This window comes from Notothenia coriiceps, unplaced genomic scaffold, assembly GCF_000735185.1.
Source record: "Notothenia coriiceps isolate Sejong01 unplaced genomic scaffold, NC01 NC01_scaffold00007459, whole genome shotgun sequence".
Taxonomy (NCBI): Eukaryota; Metazoa; Chordata; class Actinopteri; order Perciformes; family Nototheniidae; genus Notothenia; species Notothenia coriiceps.
In genome coordinates, this window is record NW_011340160.1 from 11941 (window position 1) to 24041 (window position 12101).

The following is a 12101-nucleotide window of genomic DNA, read 5'->3' on the forward strand; positions in this document are numbered from 1 at the left end:
CTCCCTATGCTACCGTAGTTGGGATAATAATCACACATTTTTATGGTGTATGTTGGCCAAGTCCCGAAGGTATCGACTGTCACGTTGTCCTGCTAAATCACTGAATTCTCTCTGTTGTTAAGCATCAGACGGGAGGTCACTTTCGAAGTAAGACAGTCGCAGGAGTTTTATGAGACACTCTCTTAGGTTGCACAAGGAGACCGTCGAAGAGTACTGCGTACGAGGCGAGTCCGAGTTGACCATGTGTCACTGTGTGAACATAATATTTACCATTGGTACAGTTTGATTTAACCTACAATCTCTTACTCTATCTTGGAGCCAAATGGAAAAGGTAGGAATAACGCACGAGTCCACTCTCGCAAAGAGGAGGTAATATCGTGGTAGTTGGGACAAAAGTTTGGTGGACACTGTGTTTGTCTACTCCAGTCTGCGTTGGTGTTCGGGTGAGTCGTCCAAAGTCAGTAGTAGTGTGAAGACAAATAGATCACTACCATTTCGCATTGTTTCATGTAAATTGAGTTCAGTGACATGACTCATGTTGAACGAGCTCCGAGGCAAAATGGACTCCATAAAGTTAACAACAAGATGAAACCATGAAAAGGTGGGTTGATGTCAAGTCTCCATTCTACCACATGAAAAACTAGGTTATTGTACATAGAATTAGGGAAAATCAATGAAATGCTAGACCTACTTACTACACTTTATAATTAGTTCACAACTTTAGTCTGAAATCAAGGTAGACGCCCTCATTTAGGTGGTTCATGGACGGTCATATCGTTTCAGTAAGTTTTGAATCGACGTGGCAAATCGTCGAAACTCTTGTGACCAAGTAACTAGTTAGTAATATTTTGTATAGTATATATAATAACGACTTTACCTGGTTAACGTGTTACTGATGAAAGCGAAACCATCAAATTCATATAAAACTGCGGTTATGAAAACATAACTCTTGTAAAACTTATGTCCTGACAACATGACACACTTGTCTCCTCAGGATGGTGACGGAGGAAGGAAAATGAGTTCATGTTCTGAGACTAAATGAAGAGGGTGTAGAAGAAGTCAGTCAGTAGAAAAATGAAAGTCGGTAAACTGGAACATCCCAAAAATCGGCAGGTGAAACTATGTCGAATTGAAGTTTATATAGAAAAGACGGGTATGAAGACAGGGGAGTGAGACTACTGCGTCACTTTGTCAATTTCACACATTGAACACTTTCTCAGGACGTCGTCGTGAGTGAAACACAACTCCAACTGTTGTCCTACCGTCTCACACACAACATTTGCCTCGTGGGAGTCGACCTCTGGTACGGAGGACTCGACTTGGTATAGTTTATTTGTCAATTGACAACACAATCTCTCTATACTGGCGTGCCGTCCCTCAATGGCGAATTGACCAACTACAAAGATATTGCCATCCTTCTTACACAGTCCCAGCACGGTGAAACTCCTCGTTAAAATTATAATGGTTCAAATGTGTCTTTATCTATGTTTTATATCCTTTTCTGGTGTTTCTATTTTCGTAAAATTGCAATTCTATCTTTTTGGTTTTCGTACAAGTGTCGTCTCATTTTTTAAGTACCTTATTATGAACAAACAACGAGTTGCATACACCTCATAGGAGTCAGTAAGCCAAACACAAAACGACATTAGCTACGTATTGCTTTTTCAATTGTTTCATTGTCCAGTGTAGACATAGACCCTATTCACGAATTATGGCAAAACTTTTACACACAACAACACACACACACACACACACACACACACACACACACACACACACCACACACACACACCATCAGAAATTATTATTTGTACTAGGCGACCATCTTATCGGTGTCTGTCTTCAGCATAGTGGTTAAATAGGACCCGCTAGTGTCGAGGTGTTTCGACTTTAAAGAGGTTCCGACGAAAGTTTGACACTCATTTGATGCCACACGAAAAGTGAAACATCCGACAGACCACAGTGGCGATCTGTTGTTATTAGCATCTGGTTAGCTAGCTATGCTAACGAATTTAAAGAGCTTTTCTACAACCAGGTGGAAGAGAGCTCTCTCCTGAGAGGCTCAAATAACCTCAGCTCAGTGAGGTTAAGGCACACCTTGATATGATCATTATAGTTATTAATGAGACATTAGAGACTCAATTATTAACAGGTATAAAATACTATATGACAGTAACAAAAAAAAGTTGTTAAAAATAACAAGAATAGAGTTTGAAAGGGGAGTGATTTGTAAAATATCCAAAAAGAAAAATCTGTCATTGTCAGATGGTATATTACGCTGTTTTTTTCTGCTTCGAATAGTTCTCTCTTTTTTCACCATACCTGTGTTTGCATCACTGCTCTTTAATGGTCACACACACAGAGCACACACAGTGACATGTGTTCTCTGCTTTTAACCCATCCTAGTACCAGGAGTCTAGCACCAGGAGCAGTGGGCAGATATTGTACAGCGCCCGGGGAGTGAGGGGGGAAGGGGGGTGTCTGGTGCCTTGCTCAAGGACAGGGTGAACTGGGACCTCTCCAAGCAGTCCACACTCTATATTTTAGGTCTGGTCGGGGACTTGAACCGGCAACCCTACTGACTGAGCCACTGCCGGACAAAAGTTTCTCTGCATTTGACCCATCCTAGTGTTAGGAGCCATTATGTACGGCGCCCGGGGAGCAGTGTAGGGAACGGTGCCTTGCTCAGGGACACCTCGGTAGCACTTGGTCTTGCCGGGACTTGATCTGGTGACCTTCCAGTTGCCAAGCCAAGTCCCGATGGACTTCGCCACCACCGCCCACCAAAGATGAATACATCTTTAGATCTGTGACAAAGTTTAAACATTTATTTAAGTGCATTTTGTGGTAACAGAGCCTGAGAGTAAATACTTTATGCTCCTGGTTTTGTTTCGTTATTATGTACATAGTTTACATAATTTAGAATATTTAAATATGTTTCTCTCGTTCCAATTCTTATGTCTGAACAGAATTAATGGTGTACTTTGTTATATTATCATTATATCATGGAATAAAATGGTCTTAAAATAACAAAACCCATGCTCCACAGGATTAGTTGTCATGGTTACTTTAGTAGATAATTCAGATTTCAGACAAACCCCATCAAGCGTATTTCTTCCTGTGACAAAGACACTGGTGCCTCTTACTACAGAGATCAAACATGTTGAAATGTTATTTTTCCGTCGGCTTCGCAGCATCGGTCATCGCCAGAGCAAAAATAGAAATCTACTTGATGCTTTTAAACCAACATGTTCTGTAGCAGATTGCTTGCCAATTCCTTTCCAGCATGATAACTGATTTGTTGCAGGTGAAAAGGGGAGATGAGAGACAGGAGGAAGGCTTCGCTGCTGGACCACCTGAACTCTCCTGCAGACGACTGCTCTGTGCAGCAGGACAGGTAACCCTCTGCTCTGTGCAGCAGGACAGGTAACCCTCTGCTCTGAGCAGCAGGACAGGTAACCCTCTGCTCTGAGCAGCAGGACAGGTAACCCTCTGCTCTGAGCAGCAGGACAGGTAACCCTCTGCTCTGAGCAGCAGGACAGGTAACCCTCTGCTCTGAGCAGCAGGACAGGTAACCCTCTGCTCTGTGCAGCAGGACAGGTAACCCTCTGCTCTGTGCAGCAGGACAGGTAACCCTCTGCTCTGTGCAGCAGGACAGGTAACCCTCTGCTCTGTGTCACAGCTTCTGATACAGTTGGACTCAGCGACTCCCCTGGTTGGGCAAGCTGTTTTCAAATAGATCTTTCTATCATCACTAGATTAATGATCACTCATTTCATGTTGACAGCCCTCCATCTTGAGTGAGCCCTGTGACAGCATTCATTTCTCTATGACAAACCCTGTGGGGGGAGGGGGTGATGGATGTCTTGAAATGTAACAGATTTGCAAGCCTGTGTCAAACGATCTAAATACACTATTATTGTAATTTCTGTCAAAATCTGAAACTTAGCTTGATGCAGCTCTCCTGAGTCATAACACATCTAATTCATATCAAAGGAAAACCACTTCCATTGAGCTTACATGAAGGACATGCTATATTTATTTGTACAGTAGTCAATCCTGCTTTAACACACTTTGATGTTTCTGTAGCTCAGACATCTAAACACATTTTATTTTTTAACCTGCTACAAAAAAACAGTTCATGCCACGTCCATTTTATTTGCCTGTTGTGGGAGAAATGTTAATTTACGATGCAAGCATTTCATTTTAAAGACAATGTTGTGCCAATATCATCGTGGAGCCACCGTGTAAATACTCAGGGTGTCCGCGGGGTCTTAGAAAGTATTAAAGTTGATAAATCAATTTAGTGAAAATGAAGGCTATTAAAAAGTATTAAACGGCATTTTCCAAGGTATTCCATTTTGTAGCTTGTTTTCAATAAGTATATCAATGGTCCAAAGAGGTTGTATTCTACAGTCTGCCTGAATGTAATCATTGCGTAGGTGTTTAGTGTGATTCTGTGTAGTTTATTTATGGCATCCCGTTGGGTTTGACGTCATCTGAACAGGACATCGCACGCTCACTGCTTGATAGCCGCGAAGGTCCGTTTACCCCGGTTGTTAATCAACATCGATATGGGGAAATGCAAGTCTGCGTCCAAATGGTTGGAAGATAAGGAGGAAGGACAATCAATACTGTGTATAGTCAATGTGAGGTGAAGTGTGTCGCCAAGGTAACCGGTTAGAACTCAAAGTGGCGATGAGGTCTTAAAAAAGGTCTTACATTTGACTTCAGGATTCCTGCATATACCCTGATACTGTACATCTGACTTTCTCGTTAACCACTGAGACCTCATGGAACTTCCCTTTTTATGTAAATGCCAAATGAAAGTTAATAAATGTGTGTGTACCCTCCCCAGGCCAGCGAGGGAGCCCCGTCCTTCCAGTTCTTCTGCAGCTTTCAGTGGGATCTGAGGAGACGAGCCCTCAGTCTTTTCCAGCAGGCGGCCCGCAAGGTGCACTCACATCCCAGCACATGTGTAAAATGCACACATGCATATTCATTGGCTTTAATGCACAGACGGGTCACACGCCAACACACTTCCCTCTTCCCTCAGGGGGGGGCTGCTGTCCCTGCACCCCTGTCCCTTTAGGTCAACCATGTGTAAATTCCTCCCACTAAATGCATACAATTATTTACGGTAAATTCAACTCTCCTGGGAACATCTGACATGGCCTCAGGACAAGCATAGAAATAAAGCTCTTTTTTTTATCGTGGAGAATTTAGTTTTTGCTAATTTTGTGTTTCTTCTTTGCATTTTATCAGGGCAACGAGGGTTCACTGTCCTCTTGTTGTTTGTGTGTCACTGAGTTTGATTTATTATACTTATTTAAAGCAATAACACCCTGAACTCTTCTCTACCTTTCAGACGGTGATTCGGTGCCGCATGGACCGGAGACTGGCCTGTTTGAAGAAACTCTGCAGAACGATGAAGAACTCGCCCTTGGCAAAGAAAGGTTTTGATTATCCTCTAATCTCCTCATTCAGAAGTAATCTCATTAAGCCATGTCACAAAAGCATTTCTTAATTGAATTCATTCCTGCAGGAAAAATGGAGATCTCCTCTGGTTATTATGAGCTTTTTAGAACACCCAGTTCATGCAGGGCCAAAGGGACGGGGCTATTTATGGAGCTGAGGACATTTACGTTACATTTGTCACTGACCATAACGATCAGAAGAATTCAATTACGACCTGTTTGTTGTTTTTCAGTCGAGGAGGACAGGACGTTTGATCTGGAGATCTCACCCGACAGGATCTTTCCCTTTTCTTTCCCCGTTTTCTCTGCATTGGTGAGTTCATTATATATCTGAAATCTATAAAACAATGACGTCCTTCCTGCAGATTACAGGTTGTTAGTTCTGTTTAAAATATACTTAACTGTCAAAACAAAAGCTTAAACCACTTCTTTGCAAATTGCTCTGTCTTGTTAAAGCTATTGAAATAAAATACTAAATGACCTTAATGGGTTCTGACATATGGAAGAATGAGACTCCCTGAAAAGTGCGTGGTCTAGTGCGTTGGTGTTGGGATCAGGGGGGCACAGGTTCAACCCCCACTGCAGTCAGCATGTCGTTGTGTCCCGGAGACATTGCTCCTGTGGGGACTGCCCACAGTATTGAGTATGTAAGTGGCTTTGGATAGAAGCGTCTAGCAAGTGCGGTCTGGCAATCGTCCTTCACGAGAAACCATTTGTATTCATTATTTCCCTTGAAAGATGTCTTTGATCTCGATGTGGAATCAGAAAGGAAGCTCAGTGTCCCGCACTTTTGATAACGTCTCTAATTTCCCCGATGCCCCGGGGAGATAAGGCCTCACTGCTCAATCGAACAAATAATGCCATTTGTCTCCTTGATGTTTCCAGGCTCCCAGTAATCGGGTCGAAGTGCCCGTGGATCCCATCGATGTGACTGTGACGACACATGTTCCTTTCTTCAAGCTTCAGGTCTGTGTTTACTGCAGATATGTACCCAGCAGCAGCGGGGAGGGGAGGGAGGGGAGGGGGGGAACTACCTAAATACCTGTATTTTAATAATTAAAAAAACCTGATTTAGTATCAACCATATTATTAATTTGGTTTTGTTTGTTTCTACAGGTTCCACAGCACTATAAGCTCATGGGCTACAGACCCGTGTCAGTCTGGGAGGCGTTTAACTCGTACATCCCAACCTCTCTGTCCAGACCACTTCGCACTGCGGTAAATCTGCAGCACCTGGACCAAAACATGCTGACTCCACCATATTAGAGAAAGTTTGATTTATTTCTTCACTCATCTACCTAGAATGAGCCGGTGCCCAATGAGGCTGTGGAGGCATGGGGGGATCAGCAGAAGGATGAGGCAGAGGAGGCTGTCTGTCTCTCCTTCAGCGCCCCTGAAGCTCTGCTCACACCTTTTCCAGCAAACCCACTCAGAATCTTTGTAAGACCATGAATCTTTAATATGCATCTGCTCAAAAATATCTAAAAATGAAATGGCCCCTCTTTCTGTTGTTTACAATTTACATGTATTCTGGTTAGGAGACCCCTAATCAAATACTTACATATTGTGTGTTCAACCCAGAGACTGAAATAGGATATCAATACTTAATGTGATATGTGTTTGTGTTGTAGAACCCAGCTCCAGGCCTGCAGGCGTACAAACCCACCCCCAAATACCTGGAGACTGACCTGGAGTTCCACCTCTGCCCTCTGCGCAGGTAACACTCAGTGAATACATGTGTACGGTGTTATCCTAGTGAGTTAAAGTGGACCTATCATACTATAATCGAACGATATGTTGTTCAAATATAGCATGATACAGTAGGTCCACTTTAAAGTAAGCAGGTGTTCTTTGACATTTAGCTATAGATTGTTCCCGCTCACTCGGAAAGTGCTTTCTGTGTTTAGGTATCCCATCCCTGAGAGCAGCAGGTGTGGCAGAGGGACGCAAACCCCAAACACTCAGAAGAAGCATCTGGACCGCAAGGTCATTTCTTTGAGAGACTTATGAACAACACTTTAGCTGCACACATTAAGGGAGGCATTCACTAACGAGATATGTGTCTTAAAGGAAGTTGAAGAACATTTAATTTGATTAAAAAACCTCAAACTAGAAATGAAAGAAAACAGGACATTAGATACATCTCTTGTTTAACTGATCCTAATGAGGCTAATCTTTTCCTATCCCACAACAGGAAGGGCTCGCTGGCTTCATGACATGGAAGGATTTAGATTCGATCACCTCCAAGTTTCTGTCCAGCCATCCGTCTCCCAGCAGTGACTTCGCCCATCGCAGGTAGGACAGAACGTATTCTCTTGTTTCTCTTCACACTCACAGAACCACCCAGAACTCACCACGAGGTACTTCCCACATAAACTTGAGAAGCTCTCAGGCAATTGTGGGATGAAAACGTCCTCGTAAATGTTTACAGAACTTGTTTACAGAGTAGAGAGGGGCTGTGTTTCACTTCTGCTGTACGTATATTTTCAGTCAGTGGAAGAATTTGAACTCATGACCTTGTGGTCGCATGACTTCACTGTACTGAAGCTCTGGGTGCATCTCACTGATGAATATATGTGATTTTTAAAGTTGCCTCATTGTTTTTACGCTCCATGAGAACGTGCATTCATGAGGGATTGCAGTCGAAAGTGAGCAATAACTTCACTGTACTGGAAGTTCCTTTGAAAAAGTTTGAATTGAATGCTAAGTGAGCTCACCCGTTTCTTTCCTGTTGCATCAATAAATGAGCTCTTGATCCACAGCTGGTTTCTGTAGATCTTCTGAGACCTTTTACAAGCCGCTTACATGTGAATGATTTGTAAGACATAGGATCATGTTGCTGGTTTAACAAGTGGTCACTTATACTGTAGTAGACGTTTATATTCATAGAGTAAATATTTATCCTGACAAATTGCCAAGAGGCTTGTGTATTAATATTTAATGTGTTGGCATGCCATTCATCACGCAGTATTACGTAGAGATGACTTCCTGCAGTCTTGTAGTGTTTTGCGCTCATGGCAGTTATCGTTTAGCATTTCAAGCATTGGTTCTGACTCGACAGCTTTCTTTGATTTTTTTACTTGAAATATATCTTCATTTGCTCTTTAGTTCTCCTTTTGTGAAATATCCCATACAGTTGTAGAAATCTCTTGAGTGTTGAAGTTATTTTCTCACTCGACTCTCTGATTTTATAATTCTCACTTGATTGCCAATGTCCACATTTCAGTAGTTTAGGATTGAAGCCATGTGCGTTGACTCTACTGCAGTGATCAGTTCTACTTAAAGGTGGGGTAGGTAAGTTTGAGAAACCGGCTCGAGATAAACTTGTTGTTATATTCCATGGAATGCTCTTAACATCCCGATAGCAATGAATATCTGAAGTGCTTTGACAAAAAATCCATTAAAACATTTTATCTGAGCCGTAGCGCTGTAAAAAGCACGACCAATCATCTGAGCCGGGTGTGTTGGAGGAGGGGCTCTGTGAGGAAGTGGCAGATTTCTTCCAGCTGTGTATTTTCAAATTCTAGCGCACTCGAGCTGGTTTCTCAAAAATGACCTACGCCACCTTTAAGTTATATGGAAATAAGAATTGAAAGCTTGTGCTATAAACTCTCTCCTTGCCTTCTTGCCGGCAGTACTGCTGAACACCTACAGTGAAATGCTTACAGAATCTAGGTCATATGTAGGCAGACTGTCTTCACACTGTGAGATGATGACTTATTCAGTCGTTAACCTAAATGGACGGTGAATAAATGATGATATTTTGATGTGAAGTATTACTGAATGCTGCATGGTATCGTCCCGTGTGGCCTCCTGTATGAGTCTCTTCGCACTCTGTCACATCGAGTAGCACTCAGCTATGCAAAACTCTGTCTCTGACCCTTTTCCAGGAAATCTTGTCATGTACATTGCAATTTCTCTTGCATGATAGAGATCCAGCGTTGCAGAGCTAATGTTTCTTGCAAGTTGTGAAACACTTCAAGTCTTTATTTGACATGACGCCTAAGTAATTTGGGCAGGTGCTGTTCACATGATGTTCTTGTGAAAGCGTGGAGTTGGATCTGACTTTTCTGTCTGCTTCCTTTTTTTACCCGCCTTCGTTGTGTTGCAAAATCTGTTCCTTGGCAAACATAAGTATTCTCTCTCTGCCTGTCAGCACTGATCCACAGTAAAACTCTAGATGTATTATTCTTTCATTATACGAAAGATGATCCCCTAAGCCTCCTTTCTCAACCTTATCAATTTTCTATCTCCGAGTCTGCGGTTGCTAACAGTCTGTCCCGTTATCCAACAAACACAAACAATACGATTTAAGCCAGGAGGCTGTAATAGAAATGAGAGTATGTCTCTTACAAATGTGTGAATAATTCAAAGGATTCTGCTGTAGCTCAAGCACACTTTAAAACTTTCTGGGGACATGCAGTCTGCATATTTATCAGCAAGACTCGGTTCAAAACGTACATCCCCGGCCTCAAAGTGGTCAAACAAATCAGTTTCTGCAGGTTTAAAAATGACTCGTGGAAGAAGAAATACTGCTAAATGAATTATCTGAATCTGTGGAGTAACTTACTTAAGTACTTAAAAATGGTAACAGTACTTAAGTAATTGTACTTAAGTTGTACCAAGTTAAAGCAGTTTCACTTGGCAGCAGTGGTTGTTTAATAATGTCTCAAAATGTCTCCGTCCACCTTAAACTCCAAACTGTGTTCACATGCCCTCACATAATGACGTTTGTGCTGAAAGCCCGGCGGCGCGTCCAAAAGCAAACCTGTGGCTTGTCAGGGTTTTAATTCTGTTTTCTGCCCGTAAGAGGCATCAACTTTCACTCGGGAGATCCTTTATCATTCCTGTTCAAACTGCGATTTCAAACAACCCGAAGCGGTGCTTTCATCTCAGTAAGATGGAGTAGATATCTGACCATTATCTCGATTCGGTAATATGTGGTCTGGCTCTTCAGGGGAAACGCAATGTGTGTGTCCTCTGTAGGTCTGTGGACTGCAGCACAGATACACTTCCCCTCAAAACACCTCCTCTCCGCGGCCCTCCTGATGATCTGCCTCCACTAATGGACCCGCCGTAAGTACATGCACTATTGACACCTATTGGTCTCCTTGATGGAAGCTGTTTCTGGTCAAGATGGCTGCTTTCATGCTCAGATTCTGTGTTTTTTCCATCCCTGCTCAGGTGTGAAGGCGTCCAGCTAACAACGGAGATAATCAGAGCGCAGTTCTTGTCGGAGCAAGCTCTGGTCTCCAATAGCAACCTCAGTAAAGGCACAGCAGCCAGGTGAGTCTACAGGGACGCTGTGTGTGTTACAGAGAAAGAGATCACTCATGCAATCACACTTAGAGAGAAGACCTGGGAGGGAAATAATCTGCTGATACATTTACTGAATTAGCCCCTAATTATGCTCAAGGCTTAATATGGTTATAAAGAGACCAACATATTTCTGTATCAGGCTGTAAACATGTTAATTGATCTTATAATGTTTGGAGTTTAAAGATGGTTGGGTCTACAGTAAACGATACATATTATCCTGGTTGTCTCAGCTGTTCGTTATTCATAAACACAGAAGAGAAAACAATTTTGATCTCAGAAAATGAATGATCAGATTTAGTTTATCCGCTCGCTTCCCTTTCACGCCTCTAGGGATATAATACATAACATTTCAAGGGAATCTTTCGCCTATTTTGACAAATGTATCCACCATTGTGCTCGGATGATTTCCATTTGAAACAGAAATGTAGATTTTCTTAAATGTTCTTCCATTTGAATGCCTCATTATGGTGCATGCTGGATCTGGCTCTAGTTTACCAATCGTTCCTTTGAACCAGTTCTCCTTCTCTTCTACACTAAAGTGAAATGTCTCTGTCACAGGCACCAGAGGGAGATTCAGACGGAGGCGACCCACAGCTCTCAGTTCAACCAGATGGGAGGAAGAGTGATGAGCCGGCTGAAGCAACTTGAAGTCACTGATGCAGCTTCAGGGGAGCACTGAGAATAGGCTCACCTCCAAATGCACATAGTCAAATAAACAAATAAACACTATCACATGTATTGTATAACTGTAGGAGACTGTACACTGTTTCCCCTGCCACTGCTGTTAAATAAAACCTGGTTACTCTCACCCACGCTTAAACCTCTCTCCCACCTACTCAAAATGTCCAGTAAGCTCTCCTCCTGTGCTTTTACAAAAGCCTGGGAATTCGTTATCCCTACACCCACACACCTCCATAATAAGCACAGCTACAGTATATCTAACAAGCTGCATCACATCACTGCATTCAGTTAAAAAAGTACATTTCTTCGCTGTAGTTCATGGAGTACTGTATGTCCAATGCTTATTAATGATAAATTATCATATTGGAGAAAAACAAATATGAGTGAGACTTTTATTTATGCATTGAAGAACCTTCACATTCACTTTCCACTGCTTTGACATTATGGTTTTCAAGAATATTTACAAGTCTAACTGTTGTCCTCTGGGTACAAAAAGCAACACTGGGTCTTAACATTGATTTGTATTCACCTCTAATTTGTGTAACCACTTGCTGATTTGTCACCAGTCAAGGACTTGGCATTGTTTCTACATTTATCAGCGTTATCATTTAAAAGTTCATATTT

At 42.2% G+C, this 12101-nt stretch overlaps 1 protein-coding gene across 1 annotated transcript; it reads left to right on the forward strand.

Moving 5' to 3' along the window:
- The first annotated feature begins 3250 nt into the window (after positions 1–3250).
- LOC104944072 (cilia- and flagella-associated protein 221-like) lies at positions 3251–11840 on the forward strand. The gene is made up of 13 exons (XM_010769548.1): positions 3251–3397; positions 4859–4954; positions 5369–5456; positions 5711–5790; positions 6363–6443; positions 6594–6695; positions 6780–6917; positions 7109–7194; positions 7385–7463; positions 7672–7772; positions 10464–10553; positions 10662–10763; positions 11355–11840. The coding sequence occupies exons 1-13, from the start codon at positions 3287–3289 to the stop codon at positions 11473–11475; spliced, it is 1275 nt and encodes a 424-aa protein (XP_010767850.1). The 5' UTR covers positions 3251–3286; the 3' UTR covers positions 11476–11840.
- The last annotated feature ends 261 nt before the right edge of the window (positions 11841–12101 follow it).

What these genes read in the sequence shown, in the direction of transcription:
- LOC104944072 (XM_010769548.1), top strand. Translation starts at nt 3,287, where the DNA reads ATGATAACTGATTTGTTGCAGGTGAAAAGGGGAGATGAGAGACAGGAG. An exon ending in TCCAGCAGGCGGCCCGCAAG is followed by an intron (nt 4,955 to 5,368) that starts GTGCACTCACAT and finishes TCTACCTTTCAG; the next exon opens with ACGGTGATTCGGTGCCGCAT. An exon ending in AGTGACTTCGCCCATCGCAG is followed by an intron (nt 7,773 to 10,463) that starts GTAGGACAGAAC and finishes TGTCCTCTGTAG; the next exon opens with GTCTGTGGACTGCAGCACAG.